The sequence below is a fragment of the Vulpes lagopus genome, chromosome 2 (assembly GCF_018345385.1).
Source record: "Vulpes lagopus strain Blue_001 chromosome 2, ASM1834538v1, whole genome shotgun sequence".
NCBI lineage: Eukaryota > Metazoa > Chordata > Mammalia > Carnivora > Canidae > Vulpes > Vulpes lagopus.
Genome location: NC_054825.1, coordinates 38,838,983 through 38,860,756, shown reverse-complemented (window position 1 = coordinate 38,860,756; position 21,774 = coordinate 38,838,983). Strand labels below are relative to the sequence as shown.

Here is a 21,774-nt window from a genome sequence, read left to right as displayed (position 1 = left end):
CTTGGAGATGGAGTAGAGACATGGCATAGGAATGCCTGTGTCTGCCACAACCTGCTGGGTCTCTGGTCTGCTCAAACCTGCTGGTCCCTGTCCTTTGCTGGCATATAAGTGTGGGGCAGCCTTTAGTCAGAATATCCTTAGAAGGTGGTGAGGAGAGCTGACCTGGGAGGGAGTGCTGGCTGGTGACCACATGGGCTGGGCTCGCCTCACTGTCGCCTCTTCTGTGAAGCTGTGTGAAACCAGGTCAGCAGGAGGCAACTAGGATGAGGTTGGCTAATTCCCCCCAAGCTCAATACCCACACGGCTGCATTTGGGAGGTCAGACAGGGCTCTGGATTCCTCTGCTAATATCCCCTGATGTCAAAGAAGCTAATGGCAACTTCAGAAGGTGGCAAAAACAAAAACAAACAAAAAAACAAAACAGCACCTGAATAAAGGGCATGAAGAAGGGGCTTCTGGCATTATTCCAAGCTTCCCATGGGAGAGTACAGCCTAGCAGAAAGTCCTCGTGCAGAGCAGAGCAGTCTCCTCCTCACTCACCACTGGAGTAGGGAAGCAACACAATGCCCTGACCAGGGGGCAGCCTGGGAAGCCCTTGGGAACTCTCAAGGGAACATAGCCACTGTGGAATAGTCACCCAGGTGCCAGCAGTCTGTCAACTGCCTATCGTTCCTGCCTTCAGATGTTAAAAGAAGGGGGATCATTATAAGAGGGAAGGGTATCCTGACTTTCTCCACCCAGAGAGGAACAGAGGTGCAGGAGGCTGGGACCAAGGATGGGGACTGGGTGTGGTGCGCACTCTTGGCCACCAGGGGGAGGAGCGGAGGCCACACACGGGCGCACCACCGAAGGTCCTACTTTTCATCACAGTGATATATTTACCCACTGGTATTTCCGGGTGGTCATTTTTCTCTCGAGAAGCCAGTCTCCTTAAAATGCTTTGCTATCTTCAAAAGGCACAGATAGCTCCAGGTTGCTCATGCTCTTCATTGTAATATAAGCAAAAGTATCCCAAAGGCAAAGGTCATGACAAAGGAAGCAGTGACTGGGCCTCCTCAGAAGAGGAAGCCCAGTGGGGTGGGGTACGGGGAATCCTCCACCCTCTGGAAGCTGGGGGAGAATTCACAGGAAAACCCTGGCCCCAGGGCATGGCCCCTGCTCCCTGACGCACTTCATCTCTCCACGTTCTATGGATCCCGGAAGAGATGGTGGAGAAGGTGTCCCCAAACCATAGTAGTCAGGCCACAGTTGCTCAGGGGGAAGCCCAGTGACAGCAGGGAGCAGGGTCTCTTCTGGATCCCTGTATTATAAACTTGTGTGCTTAGGCCTTGGAGCCATGCTGGCATCTTCCACTCACTGCAGTGTAGGAGAGACTTAAACTCTGAAAGCCTCAATCTCTTTGTCTGGAAAATGGCCATTTCAACATCACAAAGCTCCTATATTACAATAAATAATATAGGGGCAAAGTGCCTGGTGCCTGGCTGCCCTGCCCTCAGGGCCTCCTGTGCCCAAGGAGAGGCCAGCCTGAACTGTGGGGTCCTTGGTCTGCATTCGGAGGAACCGCAGAGGCCTGAACACCTGGCGATGGGTGGGTCACGGAGGTACTTGGTGTCCAGGAATCGGTCATGCATCTCACCATCAGAACTCTGTGCTGCCCAGGCCTACAATGTCTTTGTGGTGGCAGTCACCTCCTGAAGATGCCAAGTCCCTCAGGCTGGTGCCCCTTGGCTGTTAAGGCTGCAGTAGGTTCCTGAAAGGGGCTTTCTGGCTCCAGGGAGATGAAGTCAGATCCTTACGCCTTCTTTAGCTTAGAAACCAGAAAATCCCCATCTGTGGGGTGTTAACTTCTTACCGCAGGGGGCTGGTCAAGAATACTTCTTCTCCTTTCTGGAGTCTCTCACTTTGCCACAAGGACTGTCCCACCACATACAAACACAGGGGGCACGGGTTTGGGGGCTTCCCAGCCCTACTCCCCATACAACTGTTCCTACAGAGGGGACTGTCTTGGGGAATCCCAAGGGCCAAAGCCAACTCTTAGAGTAGCAGTTCTCAAACTTGGCCCTCATTACAACCCTAGGGAGGGCTTGTTAAAACACAGTTGGGAACATAGTTTCTGATTCAGCAGGCCTGGGAGCAGGACGACGATGAGAATTTGCATTTCTCCCCAGTTCCCAGGTGACCTTGAGGCTGCTGGTGCAGGGACCACAGGTCGAGAGCTGCCAAGTCTTAGGTCAGTCACTGAATGGCCCAGGGCTGAGGAACAGGGTCTAGGCAGAAGACCCCACCGCATGCCTCCAGCACCACCTAAGAGAGTCCAACTCCTCAACTCAGCAGAGGTCAAAATTGCCCAGCTGGCACTCAGGACCAATCTCAACCTGCCCTGGGTCCAGGCCTGCTGGTTAGTCACCCAACGCCTATGCTCAGGTGCTGTGCTGGGCCTGTCTTGGGGACGTGGAACCAGCCCATCACTCAGGTAAGAAAAGTAATAGTGAAACCAGAGGTAGCAGGGCGGTGGCATCAGAACCCTGCCAGCAACAGTAAGTAGCAGGGCTGTAGCTGGCTGCTAAGTGGGCGTCAGAGAGCTGCTCTGAAGAAAGAAATGTGTGGCAGGACAGGGGTGGCGGGGACAATTTGTTGGGGTTGGCCTATGGGCCTGAGAGGGCTGAGCAAGTCTGGGGGAGGTGGAGTACAAGGTCTGTGCTGTTCCAGGTCATCCTGGCAGCCCAGTGCAGCCTGGATCGCCAGCCAGCAGCATCCCTGCATCCAGCCTCCTGAGCTGTGTGACTAGAGTCGGGCCTGGGCTTTGTTTTACCCACAGACATGTTTTGGTTAGCCACCATGGTGTTTCAAGGTTTGGGAAATTCCACATGAAATTCCAGATATCTAACTTCTTTTGAAAAATTAGAGTCAGGCTGTTTGGAGCCCAGGTTCCTGCACAGGAGGGATGGATTCCACCCAAAAGGCAGCAGCATCTGCAGACAGGACATGCTCTCCCGCATCCTCTGCTCCCCAAGCCTGCCCTGCCTCTCACATCCTGACCTGCCTGCCCCTGTGAGCATCCTTTGGGGAGCTCCCTTCCATTTCAAGGCTTCCCTCTGATATTTATTCTGACTGGCAAACACAGACACTGCTTTCACTTCTCATTGCCCTGTGAACCTGGGCAGACCAGGGCCTTGTGCTGAATTCCTTATTCATGCGGTGGGCTGGGCAGAGAGGGGACTAGGCTGTGCAGTCTTAAAGATTTCAAGTTCCAATGTCCTGGCAGTTCATTTGGGCAAAAGTCCTAGGTGGAAGAAGAAGACCTGCAGGTGATTATTTCTACCTGCTCTGAATTCTTGCTGGGTTGGGGGTAGGGGGATGCTCTGACCCTCAGCACCCCTTTTAGGACCTCCAAGGAGACATCCTTGGGCTGCTGGTAACCTGGTCCCTAGTTCAGAAGATGAGTGACCTCATGATTCATCATCCAAACTGGGATATTTCTGAGTGAAGGGGATGGTCTGAATAGTGGCCCTGGAGTACTTAGCATGTATAAACCAGACCCATCTTCAGCAAACCAGGATAGACGGTGGCCTGTGAATAAAGAAGAGAAACAAGGCATACCTCTCTGTGTCTTAGCTGAAAGCTTCTGCCCTCATGGTAGCAGTTGTAAGTTTTTAGCAAGCTTAAGAGCTCCGACCTAAAAAGATAAAGACACACATAATCTTGGGCCATGGCAGGCCTTTCGAGCATAAGGATACATGTCCTACCAGCCACACATAATCAGTTTACAGCCTAGACTCTGCCATCAGACACATGCTTTTCAGTTTTCTAGAGGTTTCACATGTCAGCCCTTGTGGAAGGTTTAGGGATGGAAAGAGGAAGAAGAGAAACTCACAGATGGCCCACATAATTGTGCAAATTGTGTTTGTACACTTTCACTATCACGGATGAGTTCCTGACAGTCTCCCTGCCCTTTACTTCTGAGTCACTTCCTCAATAAATCCACTGAGATTGGATTATTAGCACTTTAAAGACTCTTGCTTTTTCCCCCATCTTACTTCCTAGAAGGGCCTGGTGTAGCTGCTCTGGGGGCACCCTGAGGGGTGCTGCCTTTTCCTCATCCCGACTTTATAGACGTCTGAACAAGAGATGAAGTTGACAGCTATGAGAGAAGATCCTGACGGTCTGAGGGAGGCCACTCTGTCCAGATGCCTTCTTCCCAGAATAAACGGAGGCCATGGCAAAGAGAAGACAGTCCCTGCACCCAAGCGGGGTTTTGCAGGGAAGTATGGTCCAATAGATAAGAAATTTGAGCCACATGTGTAATTTTAAAACTTATAGCAGTCATCTTACATAGGAAAACAAAACAGGTGAGATTAGTTTTCATAATGCATTTTGTTTTATGGCACAATATATTTAAGATATTATCATGTCCACAGGTAATCAATATAAAAAATATTAATGAGACCTTGTTCATTATTTTATTTTGCAATAAGTGTTTGCTACCTTCCTTTTATATTAACTACACCTCGGGTACCTGAGTGGCTCAATCAATTAAGCATCTGCCTTCAGCTCAGGTCATGATCCCAGGGTCTTGGGGTCTTGGGATCAAGCCCCAAATCGGGCTCCCTGCTCTGCAGGGAGTCTGCTCTTCCTCTCTCTCTGCCCCTTCACACTGCTTGTGCTGTCTCTCTCTCTCTCTCCCTCTCTCTCTCTCTCAAAATAAATAAATTCTTCAAAATATTTATATATTAACCACACTTCTCCAACCATAAGTCATGTGCTTGGCAGCCATAGGGACTCATGGCTCCCTTTCTAGACAGTGCTGCTCTAGAACCTCTTCAGGCAGGGCCTTCACTGGAGCCACCCAGGGTATAGATGAGCAAAACCTGCTGGTGGTGCTCTGGTGTGCTGCCCAATGTGGGGATGATGGCAACTGACAGGGGAAGTGGTTCACTTGTGATTCAATGAATATTATGGCATTAACAAAGCATGACTCAAGGTCGCATGTTTGTAGTGCTTGTAAGTATGTAAATGCTGAACATAAACATATATATGTCCTAACAAGTTTATGTTCAGCATTTACATACTTACAAGTACGTAATCATGTTATGGTTATTATTATGACTTTTCCAAAGTTATGTTTAACATTATTCTTACTATAAAATTTAAACAAGGAAAATGATGGTATGGGCAGTACTGTGAACAAAATGCTGTCTGTTTTCTCAGGTCTCCACTAGGAGGTCCCAGGAAAGAGGTCAGCAAAAGGTAGGAGGCTGGCTTGTCCTCAAGGTGGCAGATAGGAGCTGCCAAGTTTATACAAGATTTGGATTCAGGACTCGAAAAGCAAGATAAAATAAAAAATATACTTTTCTTTAGTTCAGAAATAAGTTTGAAAAAGTATTCCAAACATTTTAATAGTAAAACAGAGTAAATAAATTAAAATATTAATAACAAATAGTAATTAAGAATTAAGAAAAATTAACAAAATAAATTTCAGCAAAGCTGAAAATCATTATGTCAATAAAATACTTTTCGGTAAAAACTCTAACCCTATTTTGAGGTTTTTCTTTTTTTCCCAAAACCCTGAACTGTTTAACACAATAAAAATGTTAGAATTGCTCTAGTTTTTGAATAAATTAAATGCCATCTGTGCAGAGTCACAGCAGGCATTGCCATACTTTCCTGTCTTTGTGGGCCTGGGGAGGCAGGGGTCAAACCCACACCCCAAAGAGATCCTTGATCTCCAAGGAGACAGGCTTCAAAAAGAAGTGCCTCCATCACTGTCCCTGGGGCAGGCACATCGTCATATCTATGAAAGGTGTCCTGAAGCCACCCAAAGTCTGTCCATGGCGGGGAGTGGCCACAAGAAGATCCCCTCCCTGTATACAAAGGCTTACTTCAGGATGGACTTGCTGTCACTGATGGGGACATGAGAACTGGGTGGACAATCTTCCTTCATCTTCCCTTCTTGCCTGCAGACTGGGAAGTTACCTGCTGGGAAGAGGAGGATGGATTGACAGACAGGTGAGCCTGGAGAAGCACTAGCCAGTGCAGTACCCAGAGCCCTGGTGTGCCGGCCTGTGGCTTCAGCCTTACCTGCCACCTCCCAACCCACCTACGCCCCTTCTCCCTCCACTCCTTGGCAGAAGGTGGCCACAGCTGAAAGACCAGGCTCAGAGGAATTAATGGGCCCCATACCCACCTGGGGCAGTCAAGCTCCCCTGGAGGAGGGGAGAGGGTGAGAACTGAAGTGCCAACTGGTACCCAGTACCAGCCCTATCAGCCCCCCTCCCAGAATCTCATAAGCCCTGGAGATCTGGATCAATCTTGTAAATGTTTCAGACACAGGCTCTCTTCCCCCAGCCAGGAAACCCTGAATAATGGTTTCTGCCTCCCAACCCCCAAAGCACTCTGGGCCTTTCTCCACCATTCCCACTGAGCCCAGGCTGGTGGCCCCATCAGTGCCTTTGGAGTCGGCACATCTGACTAGTGATGGGCTCCTAGTGATGGGCTCATTGGTACTGTGGTCACTATGTGTTGGAGACTGCATTGAGCATTCTCTCTGAATTATCTTATTACCTCTTAACAACAACAGCACGAGGTAAGCACCATCCTAGTCCCATTTTATGGATGAGAAAACTGGGACAGAGGTTGAATACTTTGACCAAGATTCTTAGCGAATCAGCGGCAAAGTCACTATGTGAACACAAGCCTTTAGGTCTTAGATTCTGGTCTCTGACAAGATTCCATCAAAATCCTAGAGGAGAACACAGGCAACACCCTTTTTGAACTTGGCCACAGCAACTTCTTGCAAGATACATCCATGAAGGCAAGAGAAACAAAAGCAAAAATGAATTATTGGGACTTCATCAAGATAAAAAGGTTCTGCACAGCAAAAGAAACAGTCAACAAAACTAAAAGACAACCTACAGAATGGGAGAAGGTATTTGCAAATGACATATCAGATAAAGGGCCAGTATCCAAGATCTATAAAGAACTTACGAAACTCAACACCAAAGAAACAAACAATCCAATCATGAAATGGGCAAAAGCCATGAAGAGAAATCTCACAGAGGAAGACATGGACATCGCCAACAAGCACATGAGAAAATGCTCCGCATCCCTGGCCATCAGGGAAATACAAATCAAAACCACAATGAGATACCACCTCACACCAGTGAGAATGGGGAAAATTAACAAGGCAGGAAACAACAAATGTTGGAGAGGATGTGGAGAAAGGGGAACCCTCTTGCACTGTTGGTGGGAATGTGAACTGGTGCAGCCACTCTGGACTACTGTGTGGAGGTTCCTCAAAGAGTTAAAAATAGACCTGCCCTACGACCCAGCAATTGCACTGCTGGGGATTTACCCCAAAGATACAGATGCAATGAAACGCCGGGACACCTGCACCCCGATGTTTCTAGCAGCAATGTCCACAATAGCCAAACTGTGGAAGGAGCCGCGGTGTCCATCGAAAGATGAATGGATAAACAAGATGTGGTCTATGTATACAATGGAATATTCCTCAGCCATTAGAAACGACAAATACCCACCATTTGCTTCACTGTGGATGGAACTGGAGGGCATTATGCTGAGTGAAATAAGTCAATCGGAAAAGGACAAACATTGTATGTTCTCATTCATTTAGGGAATATAAATAATAGTGAAAGGGAATAAAGGGAAAGGAGAGAAACTGAGTGAAAATATCAGTGAGGGTGACAAAACATGAAAGACACCTAACTGTGGGAAATGAACAAGGGGTAGTGGAAGGGGAGGTGGGCAGGGGGTTGGGGTGACTGGGTGATGGGCACTGAGGGGGCCACTTGGTGGGATGAGCACTGGGTGTTATGCTAAATGTTGGCAAATTGAACTCCAATAAAGAAAAAAAAAAAAAGATTCTGGTCTCTGAACCTCTTCCCTATATTGGTCTTGCACAGTGCCTTAAACCCTCCAGCCTTCTTTTTCTTATCTATGCAATGTGGTGGTCTCTTCCCTAGAGGATTGCTACTCGATTCACACATGAAACTATGAATTCACAGCCTGGAAATCTTTGTGGAGTTTCTCAAACCCTTCCAGGGAAATGCACTAGTGCCTATGGCCATCTTCTGCACAGATCTCAGCTTCTCTCTCTCTCCAACTTACTCTGACCAAGAACTCTCTTCTTGAGGCATGCTGTGCGTTGGGCAGTGAGCCACAGCTTCTCTCTCTCTCTCCACCCCCCTTACCCCAATCTTGGCCTCATCTCTCCTCTCAAGTGGTGGCTAAGACTCTGAGGGATTCCATCATATTGAGAACTGTCACAGACATGATCCACAGCTTGTCATTCACAATGAACCTGGCCCAGTCAGGTCTTCCCCACCACCATGTGTGTGCAGATATTCCTGGGGGCTCCAGGTCAGATTCAACTGCTGTGGTATTAGTGTCCTCAGAGCGTCCCCGTGGGCCCTGACTATGACCAGCTGAGCACCCTCTCTTCCAGCTTGTCTCAAACCACCCACGAATAAGACAAGCCTGCCTTCCACGATGGCATCAGGCCTGAATAAGCATTTGCTTCTGGAAGCAGGAAAACATGGAGAAGAGGAATGAACTAAGGGAGGTGGGCTTCTCAGTGACCTCAGAATCATCCTATAAATACCTCCGATTTGCCTGGGTCTAGAGTGAGGCAAGACATGGCCTAGAGGGTGGTCAGGCCCCCAGATGCAGCTGCAGTAATACAGCCCTATAGCTACAGGGCACAGGACTATGTGCCACAGGGGCCCTAGAGTGGGGCCTCACTGTCAGGCAGCAGGATTTCAAAATCGAGTTTCAGTTCCTTAGCTCCTCAGGCTCCAGGGGGAAAAAGTGATCTGCCAGACTCCCTCTTTGGCTAGTTCCTCAAACACTTCCATGCAGAGCTGGCTTCAGCCCAAGAAAAGTACCTGGGTTTCCCTTGCAACACTGCTTCTGTGCGTCCATGGCACAACTGTGTCTGGCTTTACACAGGCTCATTGTGGGAAGGGCTGTGTTTACCCAGAAGTAACAGCAGATGTTATTTTTTTTCTCTCTGTAGCCAGCTTCTCTCCCACTCCTCCTCACTTCCTGCTCTGACTTCGAGCCTCTCGGAGCTGCCCCTATTTCTCCTAACAGGCTTGCCACTTTGTCCTCCTTTTGGGTCTCTACGGTTGCTGTTTTCTGGACAGAAAACAGCCTCCTCCTTGTCCTATACTCTGATGCTAGCTCCACCAGGAAACCCTTGCCAGAGCAGCTACCTCCTCCAGTATCGGGAGAGGCTCCTTCCAGTCCAGCACCTGCTCTGGGCTCCTGGCTGTGCTGGGTCTGCAGGACCTGACCTGGGTATGAGGGAGCTGATAGGAGGGTAGGAGAGTAGGGAGGCGGGCGGTGTGAGGGTGAAGCTGCAGGCCTCCACACGAGGAACAGTACTTTTCCGGCTCACCTCTTGTTTCCAGTCCCAACCCTGAGCCTTATACACAGCAGGAGGTCCATAGATGACTGTTAAGTTATTGGATGAATTTGAGAAGCCTCATGGGATCCTCCAAAGTCAATTTTCCCACACTTGTGCCTATCTAGCTGGAATAAAACATGTAAAAGTCTCCGGGGGTCAGGGAAGTGACTAAGCTGAGGCACTAGTCAGTGGAGTCCCTGGGGAACTGGGGGACATATTCCTTCTCTGGACGGTCAGCTTTTCTGCTGTTTCATGAACAGTCATAAATCTGGATTTGTATGGGCTCTATTTCACTATTTAAAGTCGGACACTGTGGCCGAGACATTGATTGTCCCTGGAACCCCGTGTTCCCCCACTCACATCACTTAGCTCCCTGTCGGGCCACATGACTAATATGTCACATTTTACACACAAGAAGTGTTGGGTGTCACTCTCAGGTTGGTGTATTTGAGCAGCGTGTAACCTTGTTCTCTGCCATGGTGATCCAGAAAGGCACATGTCCCAATTGCTGCAGCTTCCAGATAGTCAGCCTAGGTTCCTCTGTGGACTAGAGTCCTCTGCCGACCTACTGTGGATATCGACTGGGAAAGACAAATAAACCCATGCTGGGAAAAGCTGCTGGTGTCTCAGGGACTTGTTACTGCAGCATAGCCTGGACTATCCTAATGCAGTAAATTATTTAATTAAAAAAATTATAGTTAAAAATAAAATGTAGCCAGACAAAACATACTTGCAAGACAGATAGCCTTGTTGGGGTCCAGTGTGTGACTTCTGACTCACCACAGGACTCAATTTACAATACTTTGATTCTCCCATAGCATGTGGGGAACATGCCAATTTTGCTCTATTTAGTAGGAATACTTCAAAGTGGAACCTCTATAAGTCTCTCAGTGATTAGTTATTAATATGCTTCCTAAAGAGCTCTGGGCCACAGGCTGCTAAACAGACCCTCATGGCTTCAGTTGACTGTCTTTTCCTCTCTGTGCCTTCATTTTCCCATCTGTACAATGGGAATATTGATCTCCAATTTTCTCAACTGTAGAACTCTTTGTTCAAATTGAATATCTGTGCAAATCAGATTAGAAGGGGCTGCTTGGGTTGACAGTGAGATAGGTGGTGGGGAGCCCCATCCAAGGCTTTGCCTAGGACTCTGGATAATATTACTTGCAAAGCACAGTACTAAGTAACACATGAGTAACACATGAGACCTTCCCTGCACTGACCTTCCAGAATCTGCTTTTTAGAAGGACATGAACAACATGCTGAGTGGCTCCAGCTGGAGTTAAATGGCATCAGCTGGGAGAAGGGGTCAGGAGGAAAACAACAATCTGGAATCATATATGGTCAAGTGAAAGGAGAAAAGGGAAGGTGGCCCAGAGGGTAAATAGTTTAGCTTGGCAGGGACAGATAATGGGGCATACCACCCTGCGGAGGGCAGGAGGTGAGTAAGCAAGGCTGCAGGAAGGCAATGAAGAAGCTGCTTCACAAAAGGGGGTCTCTTCCAACTTGCTAGACTGGGTCTGAGCCCGATGCGGTAGGAAGCTGGGCCCCCTGGAAAAACAGCCTCTTCTTTGAGAGAAGCACATATTCCTATGTTTCTTGATGTTCATCATCTGCCTCTCTGATTCTCCCATGTACATCCATCCTTCCACACCAGGTAGACAACATCTCTACCTCTCTGAGTTCCAGAGCTCACCTGGGGGTCACTCACAGAATTCTACTCCAAGTATGAACATTGTGTATTCATGCCTCCTTTACCAGACTGAACTCTGAGATGATTTTCATTCATCTTGATAATCCTTATGTCTTTAGAGTTCTAAAGTGAGGTACATGTGCACCTCCGGGGCTCCCTAGAGATAACTGCTGAATGAGAGAAAGAGAGAGACAGACACAGAGACAGAGAGAACAAGAGAGAGACACCCCCCTGCGCCCAGGAAGAAAGCAAACATAGATTCCTCTCTGTTCACACCATGTTCCTGAAACTGCTCCTTCAACCTTCACTCTCCTTGGATCCTGGACAGGGCCTTGGAGAATCTCTAACGGAGTGATGTTCAACCTTTAATAAAAATCATAATCTTGTTTTTAAAGACAGAAGCCCAATGCACAGATTAAAACAAGGCTACTTTGGTTTAAGCGGGATTCGGGGAGAGGACAGGCTGAAACCGGACAGCTACCCAGGTGCAGCTGAACAACCAGAGGGACAGATGCAGCTGAGCAGGCCAAGCTCTTTGGCTCTGGGAGGCCAGCCCTCCGTCCTGGCCTGCTCCCCTCCCTCCAGGCCCCAGCACACACAGCTCAGGCCTCCACTTTTTCTCCCAGGGCTGCAGGAGGCTCTGTTCCTGACCAGAGCACTGAGACTGCAGCCAGGGCTCCTTGTCTCCAGAGAAGGAGCCCCAGGGCGATGTGCCAGCCATGGTTACCTGTCCCCAATGAACAGGCAGTGAACTGTTTTTGCTTTCCACATCAGTGGCTGCTCTACCACCTATGCAGAGGGGCTGCTGAGGACAGCTGGCACTGTAGCCTGCCCCTGCTATTGTTCCTGGCCTTTGATTTGGGACAAAGGACAGGGAAGCCTTTAACTGCTAGGCTTGGCCCATCTTTTCCTTGTTCGTGGTCATGGAGCCCGTGATCACAAAAGAAAGCAGCTTTGTGGCTCTTCAGTCACCACTCCAGCCCAATTCCTGCTGGCCCCAGGGGGAAAGGAGAAAAAGGCTAGGGAAGTGGGATTTTCAAGAAGGCAAACTGAGCGGATCTGAGAGCTTTTTCTTTTGAGAAGCTGTGGTGCCTACTTTTTCCTCTTAAAATGTCTTTTTTCATAAAATGATGACAAAAATAGGTGGTCATTTTCCTAACTTGGCAAAATTGGCAAATGCATCAATATCCACATTAAAATGTTCTGGGGATGTCTGCGAGATTTGAGGGCTTGGTAACCTCTGTTCTAATACTTTAGGATTCCTATCTTCTTCCTTAGGCATGATTAAAATCAAACGTGTAAATAAAGTGATGAGAGAAGCAAATGAAAGGAGGACAGAGGTGTGGGGCGCAGCTGGGAGCATCGAGCCCAGGCTGCAATCAGAATTAAAGGAGGCAGGAGGCTCAGAGAGAGGCAGCAGGTGCAGGGAGGGACACTGCCTTGCATTCCTGAGAAGACTAAGTTCCCTGTTCAGCAGCCCAGGACCACGATCTCCAAAGGGCAGCTGGGCAGGGAGGGGGGAGGCATTGAAAACAAGGAGCATTACAAGCAACGCCCCATCCCACCCCCACCCACCCCCCTCCCAAGCACCTGTCAGCCAGCAAATGGCAGGAGCCGGGCCAGGGAAGGACCTGCTGTGCCTGCTGCTGCTACCAGCTGCCTCTGAGAGGAGGCCTGACTGGAACAGGCTGACACTTAGAAACACATTTTTGCTGAGAAAGCTAGTTGTGGGGATGTGGATGGCTGGCAGGGACTCAACAGCTGTTCCCTCTGCCCCTCCACACTGCTGTCCCTGCCCCCCCTCCAGTTCCAAGAGCCACCACCATCTGCCCTCTGGGTCAGCCACACCCCTTCCTGCCCGACTAGGAAGGAGAACCCGGAGGACACTGCACAGTCCAGATGGAGGTGATGGTGGCAGAGGGAAAGCAGGAGAGGTGGCCACACCGCTGCTAGCCACCTTCACTCACTGCCTTCTGGGCTGGCTCATGGACCCTAGCTCACCTTGACTGCATACTCCCCACCTCCGTGGTCCTGGGGTCCTATCCACAGGGCCTCCCCAACACTGTTGCCTGTCCTCAGAAGAGCTTGGCCATCTGCATTGGAGCAGGCTGGCTTTCCTGGCATCTTCTTCTCAGCCTGAGCTCGAAGGCAGCACCTCACCCAGGCCCCTGTGGGAGGATTTCTGGTTTTTGCTCTTGCTTTCAAGGCATGGCAACCTGAGGCCAGAAAGACATTTCCTGTCCTTCTGCTCCCTCTCTCAGATACCCCTTGGGCCGGGGGGGCCCTCTTGCCCAAACCAGGCTCACCTCTCATCTGTGGAAGAGGGGGATCTGTGCAAAGGGGAATCCTCTCAGCCATGCTTTTTGGGCCCAACAGGTGCTCAGACTGACCAATATCCTGAGGTAGGGGTGGTCTGGGGGCAAGCCCTCCTGGTGCTCCATGCCAGATGCTGCAGAGCTGTGCCAGGTGCTCTCTGTGGCTGCCCCCACTTCTGCTGTCCACTGTACCAGGCCTGTATGCCAAGTGCTTGACTTGCTGGTAGTGGTTTTCTGTGAGACGTAGTGTGGCTCTAAATCTTTTTGGCCACAGAGCCCTTTGGAATCTCTTTAAAGTGTAACACACACTCCCCAGGAAAATTTACATATGTGCATGAATGTGCAAGTATGTACATATCAAATCTGCACACCTCTGCAGGGGCCTCAAGAAGCTCCTGTGCACATATCCCTGGATCCTCAGATCCCAGGTTAAGAATTTCTGCTGGAACGTATCACAGTGAGATGGAGGAGGCAAAAGGGCATCCCAGAGAGAAGTCTGGGTGTGGATTTTGTTGCAGCATCCACCTGGTGTGTGACTTCAGCATGTTGTGCCATCCCTTGGGCCTCAATTTAGCAGGGATTGTACTGGCTGCTGGCCCAGAGTGTCTTTAGGGCTCTCCTTGGCTCTGTAGCTATGAGGCTGCACGACCTCCCTGCTCCCACCTCCCAAAGACAGGCAGGGCAAGGGGAAAGGGTTCCAAATCTCTGCCTCAGTAGTGCCTCCTGGGGAAGAAGGTCAGACAGCCAGAAAAGAAAACGGAGCAAACTGCAAGTTCCCCTTTCACAAAAGCAGCAGCCACTTCCTATCTGATCTTAATTTACTTTAAAACAGTTCCAAAATATTTCCTTCAAAGTTCTCTGTGACCAGATGACAACCCAGCTTCTCCAAGGCTCCGGACTTACAGCTCTGCTCCCTGATTCTTCTGCTGTGTGACCTTAAGCAAAGTCCCTTTCTCTCTCTGAACCTCAGATTCCTCATTTGGTAAATTGCTGGCTGCTGTAACATGGGTCTCATATGGAGTTCACCCACAATAAACTGAAGCTCCTGGGATGCCTAAGTGACTCAGTGGCTGAGCATCTGTCTCTGGCTCGGGTCATGATCCTGGGGTCGTAGGGTCGAGTCCCGCATCGGGCTCCCTGCAAGGAGCCTCCTTCTCCCTCTATGTCTCTTGCCTCTCTCTGTGTGTCTCTTGGGAATAAATAATAACATCTTAAAAAAATAAATCAAAGCTCCCATAATAGGTCACAAGGTGGGGAGGTCAGAAGGGATAGCGGGATATGGGGATGTGAGACTCACAGAAAAGGGCCATCTCCCCAGCTGGAGTGACCATGAGCAAGGACATATGGCTGAGTTTACTCTCAAAGCCAGGGCCCAGGTCCCCAGGGGCCTAGGCCAGAGTGCCTTCTGGCTGACCTCCTGGTCAGAGTCTTCCCGTGAGGCTTTGCATTTACAGGATCTGCACTGTGACAGGCTGAGTTCTGCTCACGTTGTTTGTCACTGTCCAGCTGACCCAGACCGAGGGGGACCCTGGACTTTCACTGTTTCTCCACCTCCAGGCTACCCACCAGAGTCTCAGGGTGGAAACAGGGCCTTCCTTCCCATTTTCACAGGGGCTCTCTAACAGGTGGCCTCAACCTCACTTTCACTGTCAAGTCTGGAACCACCCGCACCACACACAGAGAGAATTATGACAAGAACTACGGGAAATACACTTCACCACTGACAACGTGCTGAAACACATGCCATTACAACTTCCAGCCAGAATTTTTTTTAACCTAAATTTCACGTGTTCCATTTTAATGTGTTCTCCTCCTCCTTCCTCTCCTCTCCCTTCCCCAGTCTCTTCCTCCCTGCTTCCTTCCTCCAGCACTTCTGACCCTGGTGGCAGCTGCTCAGGAATTATACAGGGGAGCAGGTGGAAGGCAGACCTGCATTCACCTGTTAGTTCTACCAATTCATTGCAGTTTTCTGTTTGTTTGCTTGTTTTTGTTTTTTCATCACAGCTACTGGCAACAAAGCTTGATTGTACCCTTAGCAAACTACAGAGAAGCTAGCAAGGGTTTCTCCTGCCAGTGCAAGCATGTGGCTTTGAAGTCTAACCTGCTTGGGTTCAAATTCCAGATTCTCAGCCCCATTTACTGCAACTTTATTTAATTTGCTTATGAAGCAAGGTTACTAAAGATCTCCTTACAGTGTTTTAAGAAAACAGCAGCTAGCACTGGCCTTGCACTGAGGGTGGTGGGAGGGAGGGGCTGGGAGGGAGGAGGCCCTCCCTCCCCCAGGCCTGTGTCAGACTGTAAAAACACTGTAGCATCTCTCCAGAATCAGTCAGGAGCGTGTGGTGGGGGAGAGCAGGATGGCTGGCAGGGTGAGCTCTGAAGTCAAGGGGTGAAATGAATGAGACCTGGCACCAGAAAGTCTAAGTTCAAATCCTGACTCCCTCACTGACTCATCTGGCTGAAACAGGGCAACTCTATAACTCTGTAAGCCTGTTTTCTCGTCTGAAAATGGGGATAATGAAAGTATTAGGGCTGTGAGAGGTGGGTGCCATCTTGTGCTAAGGCCCTTTGCACAGGTGGGAGAACCAGGCAAATCTTCTATCAATAGCCGGTGAGGCAAGCCCCTCCTTCTGCTATTATCTCGGCGGGCGCCGGTTTTCCTTCTGTGAAATCTGAGAGTTGTGCCGGAGCCTCTTTGAGCCTCTCCCGCCTCAACTAAGATCAATGCTCCTAGGATACTGCCTAAGAGAAGAGACGAGGTGAGCCAAGGTGTAGCCTGCGGCCCCTCTCACCTACGGTGCCCGGGTTTGAGTCCCCGTAGTGCCTTTTCCCTGGAGAAGGTGCCTGGCGCAGCGCCCACTCTCAGGAATGGGCCTGAGGCCGGGGCTGCGCCAGGCGGGCAGGGGGGCAGGGAAGGGGCCCCGGTGCCCAGGCTCCAGAGCCCACGGCTGCGGGCGGGCTCGGGGGCAGTGCTCCGCGGCCCCCCACTCCGGCCTGTGCATCACTCACCCTCGGCCCATCGCGCAGTCCGGAAGCCGCTGCCCGCGCCGCGCCCTCGCCGCGCGGCACCCGAGCCCGGTCTGCAGCGCCTGAAGCCCCGAGTCCCAGGGGCCGGGCGCGTGGGGCCCGCCCCGCCCCGCCCCTCGCCCCGCCCCTCGCCCCGCCCCTCGCCCCGCCCCGCCCTTGGGCCCGCCCCGCCCTTCTCCCGGCGCTGGCCGATGGCCCGCCCCATCTGCCCCGCCCCGCCCCGTCTGCCCCGCCCCATCTGCCCCGCCCCGCCCCATCTGCCCCGGAGGGTGGGCCTGGCGGTGCGCTGGGGCGGCGGGAACGGCGCGGAGGCCGCGCGAGGGGTGACCCCGCACCGCGACGAGGGCGCAGGGGACGCTCGCAGGGGACGCTCCGCGGGGAGGCCCGGGTGTGGGCGGTCTCCGGGGCCTCCGCGGGACCAAGACCCTCGGGCTTCCAGCAAAGGCTCGTGCGTGGCGCCAGACTCGCCGGTGCGAGCGGGGGACGACGTTACCAGTGACAGCCAGAGCTTCGTCATCTTTCCTTTCCTCGACCCCGTTTAGGAGCTCGGGTCCGCTGGTAAAGAGAACATCAGCGTCTCTGCCCCGCCCCGCCCGCTGAAGGGGGACCTCCCTGCGCCCGGAGCAGAGGACGGACCCGCAGGCCTCAGGACCGTGCAGCATTTCTGGGCCACGGGGCTGACGGGGCTGACGGGGCTGGGTGGGGTGGGGGCGGGGCTGAGGGAGACCTTCGCGGTTAGTGTTGCGTCACCATCCCTAGTCCTGACCTCCAGACCTCTTCTCCTCTACTCTCAACACAAATCGTTTTAGTGTCATTTGATCTGTGATTCTTGATCTTTGTAGAAGCAGATGGGCATTTTAGAACTCGAGACATACCTTTTAGAAAATGGCAAGTAAAATCAGCCTGGGATTTGAGTTCATGGGTCTCCGGAGCCCTCTTGAGAGGAGAGGGGCTGTGCTAATCGTTGCTGTCGAGGCTGCAGGATTTGGGGTCAAGAGATTGGGCTCTGCTATCTATTTCCTGCATGACCTTGCCATGGTACAATTGCTCTGGGCCTCAGTTTCCCCACCTGCAAAAATGAGGACGCTAAAGATGACCAGAGATTCTTCAACTTTGCATGAATCTGTGGAGAATGCCCCATCCTTGGCCAGCTCCGGGCTTCCTTGGGATCAGGGACCCCCACTTCTGCACAACCCAAAGGTCTGGTCATCAAAGCAGAAGCCAATAACTGGTTCTTCTTTGAGTTTTTAAAAAACAATGGGCAAAATTCAACATAGCCCTTAACCTCTGAGTATTCAGCCTATGCTCAATAGGATAAATAAGCATAGCTCCAGGGTAACATACTAGTTCCCTGGGGCTTTCCAGCACTTGAGAATGAGTCATTCTCTCTGATCTAGTTGATGGTGATGGAATGACCAGGACTGGGGCTAGCCTGGAGTGATGATTGCGTTTGAGGAAGCAACCTGATGTGCCTTGCACTCCTACTGTGTGTCATGCACTGTGCTAGTGCAACATGTCAGAGACCCCACAGGATCCCCTCCACAACCCCAGGGAATGGGTGTTTTCATGCATGGAACATGAGTGTCCATCATCAGGGTCCTCAGAAGGAGGATCACCTTTTCCTTCAGTATTCAATGAGACTGTATTTGGTCTCCAGTTCACTTACAGTGGGTGTTGTGGATATTGTTTGTTTCCAATCCATTATCCATTTTCTTTTTTGGAAAAAAGAGAGGAAAGAAGGAACAGAAAAGGAAAAAAGCTGGGGTGCCTGGGTGGCTCAGTCAGTTAAGCACCTGCCTTAGGTTCGGGTCATGATCTCGGGATCCTGGGATAGCGCCCTGAGTTGGGCTCCCAGCTAAGCGGGGAGTCTGCTTCTCCATCTCCCTCTGATCCTCTCCCCTGCTCAGTCTCATTCTCTCTCAAATAAATAAATAAAATCTTTAGAAAAAAATAAAGGGAAAAAAGTTGAGAAAGAGAGAGAGCCAGTAACTTGTTTGGAGTAGCGCCATGCCAGCCCCTAGTGATGGATCATGACCAGCTGCATTTTTTTCATACGGCACTTGGAACAACCCAAAAGTGGGTCATGAAATTAATTTAGTAGATGATGCAACTTGTATTTTTAAAAATGGAAGAGAAAATATCAGTTTACAGCACACAAAGTAAATATAAGTTATGTCTTATGAAATTTTTGTTTGCATTATTTATATTTCAGTTACGTGCATTAGGCTGACATGAAATGTGTTTGTCACTGTGGGCTATGGTCAAAAAGTTTGAAAGCCGCCATCACAGTCAATCTTGATAATCCTTTTCATGGCTTTCCCAGTTTCCTTTGAAGCTAGAAGGACCAGATGACCCACTTTGGAGTGAAGAGACAGGGAAAAGTGTGCTGGGGGTGGGGATGAAGTCAACTTTTGCTTTCCTGGTGGAAGGAACAGAATAACCCTTTCACTTGTCTTATTCTCTCTAATGTGGCTACCATGTGTAATTTATGGAGCACTGGCAGCTATGTTGAGATCATGATAAAATATGTCCATATGCTAAGGCTGGTGGACCATAAAGATAAAAAGAGTCTGGGTCTTATTTACATCATGAGGCTCCTGTACCATGCCTGTACTGCCTACTCTAGACTTGTCATGGAAAAAAAAACCCAAAACAAAACCCTATTTATTTAAGTCAGAGATTCATATTTTCTATAAAGGGACAGAGAGTAAATATTTTGGCCTAGTGGGCTAAATGGTCTGTGTTGCAACTACTTAGCCCTGCTGTTGTATTTTGAAAGCATCCATAGACCACATATAAACCAAAGGGCGTGGCTGTGGCTCCAATAAAACTATGTACAAAAACAGGTGGCAGGTTACATGTGACCCTGGGCTATAGTTCGATAACTTTTTTCCTAGACAGTCTTACCACCTTTATTGCCTCTCTGATCTCATCTCCTCTTACTTCCCCTCCTTCTCTCTGCTCTAGTGATACTCTTTTTCCTGCATAGGCCTGCTTGCACCACAGGGCCTTTGCACTTATTGTTGCCTCAGCTGGAAAGGCTCTTCCCCCACATGTCCTCAGGACTCATTCCTTCGTCTTCTTCACATCTTTATTCACAACTCACCTTCTCTTTGAAGTATTTACTGGTCTCCTAACTAAAATGCTCCTCACTGGTTCACACATACTACTCTCTGGCAAGCTATATGTTTTACTTCTTTAGCATGAGCTACTTGAGGGAGGAAGACTGTTTCTGTTCCCTTAGAGATTGACTCTGTCTGGAATGTGGTAGTGTTTGAGCAATATCTGGTATGCGATTTTTTTTTTCCCCTTTCAGCCAGATTCAGGTAAGAAAACAAACTCAGGGAGGCTCAATACCCCCTCTGAGGGGACATGATGAGTCAAGTAGTAGAATCTGGGTTTGTACTCTCGTGGCCCTGGGAAGTCATGTTTGTGCCACCAAGGAATGGGGGTAAAACCACATCTACCTCTATTGGAAGATTGGGCTCCTGCAGAGCTGAGGCCATCCAGAAGTTTCTGCAAGACTTCTTGCCCTAGCGCACCGCACCAGTAAAGGGGGCCTCTGGGAGTCCTTTAAGGAGCAGGGCACAATCCTGCTCATCTTGGGCAGTTTCACTTTTTATAGCATTCCCACATCAGAAAGTCTTTAGAAAAGTCATTATTTTGTGAACAATACAGACTGACTTGTAAGATCTATGAAAAGCCAAATGGAAACACTCATGATCCAACCTTTTTAGTCAAGAACCACAAGAATGAATTCATGTTTGATTTGCAAGGGGCTAAACTTAAAGGAGCCTGAGTCTGATAAAACACAAGTGACTTCTTGCATCAGATAAGGCTGTCACTGGGGCAGGGTGCTGGGCTCAGCTTTTGCTTGAGGCTTCTTGGCACCAGTGCACTGTTCCAAGAAGGCTGAGAAATTACCCTCTTTCCTCTGGTGCTTCGAGAGGCAAGTTGTGAAAATGCCTGGGTATAATCACATGTTGTTGAGGTGCAATTTAGATTTTTCTGAGTCTTGAAAAACAGGTTTATATAATTGAACATAAATGTTATTAATAATGAGAATCATTTTCAAGGCCATTCCCTGAAAACGGTAAAGAGAAGCTTGAATTAAAAATGCTGGGAGACTGGAGGGTATTATGCTGAGTGAAATAAGTCAATCAGAGAAGGACAAACATTATATGGTCTCATTCATTTGGGGAATATAAAAATAGTGAAAGGGCATAAAAGGGAAAGGAGAAAAAATGAGTGGGAAATATCAGAAAGGGAGACAGAATATGAGAGACTCCTAACTCTGGGAAATGAACTAGGGGTGGTGGAAGGGGAAGTGGGCGGGGGGTGGGGGTGACTGGGTGGCAGGCACTGAGGGGGGCATTTGATGCGATGAGCACTGGGTGTTATTCTATATGTTGGCAAATTGAACACCAATAAAAAAATAAATAAAATAAAATTCCTGGGAGGCGGTGGGCAACTGGGTGGCTTAGTTGGTTAAGCCTCTGCCCTCAGCTGGAGTCATGATCCCAGGGTCCTGGGATGGAGCACAGGGTCAGTCTCCCTTCTCAGTGGGAAGCCTGCTTCTCTCTCTGCTGCCCCCCCTGCTTGTGCTCTCTCACTTTCTCTGTGTCAAATAAATAAAATCTTTAAATAAAATAAATAAACTTGCTAGTTAACTGCCTGGATGACTTTGCATGATTTTATTCCCTTTGCTGTCTCTGACAGAAGATTCAGAACAAGTGGTTTCTAAAGCAGGTTTTCAAAGTCTTCATGATTTCAAACGTATATTTTTTAGAAAACAATTGGATGATTGCACTGGATTGAGGTCTGTAAGATCCAGTTTAAACCAAGAAGCTTTTCTTTGCCTTTAATAGGCTCTGTTTTATTATTATTATTATTATTATTATTATTATTGGTTTTTTTTTTTTTTGGCTCTGTTTTATTAAACCCACCAGCAGGAAGAGACCACTTAGAGAATGCCACTTGCTTTGATGGAATCCTTGGGTGGTGAGGTCATCCCATTGCATGATCTTAACACAAGAAGGATTTGCTATCAATTTTCAGATGATTTCTCAAATAATCTGCCTACCATCTACCCTTCTTTCCTATGTGAAATGGTTTTCATTAACTCCATTTGTTAGCATATAAATAATTACTTCAGGTTAATATATAGAACTCTACAGTCCACACTAGATGCAGGCTAAAAATGAAAATTCTCTAAATGGACATAAATTTGCATAATGTATGCCACATAACCACCTTCTTGTTAAACAGACACATACATACACACACATATACATATCCACACGTGTGTGCATGTAC

At 49.3% G+C, this 21,774-nt stretch overlaps 1 protein-coding gene and 1 long non-coding RNA gene across 3 annotated transcripts in view; one reads left to right on the top strand and one right to left on the bottom strand.

Moving 5' to 3' along the window:
* RASSF4 (Ras association domain family member 4) overlaps positions 1–17,642 on the bottom strand; it is a 33,303-nt gene extending 15,661 nt beyond the window's left edge. The window contains exons 1-3 of one of the 2 annotated variants that reach the window (XM_041739075.1): positions 16,952–17,642; positions 5,879–5,975; positions 3,600–3,675 (exon numbers count right to left, since the gene is read on the bottom strand). In XM_041739075.1, the coding sequence (XP_041595009.1) occupies positions 3,600–3,675; positions 5,879–5,975; positions 16,952–17,120 (342 nt within the window). In that variant the 5' untranslated portion in view covers positions 17,121–17,642. The remainder of the gene's footprint in view (positions 1–3,599; positions 3,676–5,878; positions 5,976–16,951) is intronic. The other variant, XM_041739068.1, reaches the window with a different exon arrangement.
* Positions 910–6,554, top strand: LOC121481624. The gene is made up of 3 exons (XR_005985328.1): positions 910–2,472; positions 4,044–5,246; positions 5,960–6,554. It is a non-coding gene; the product is annotated as an uncharacterized LOC121481624 (long non-coding RNA).
* Positions 17,643–21,774: the final 4,132 nt, after the last annotated feature.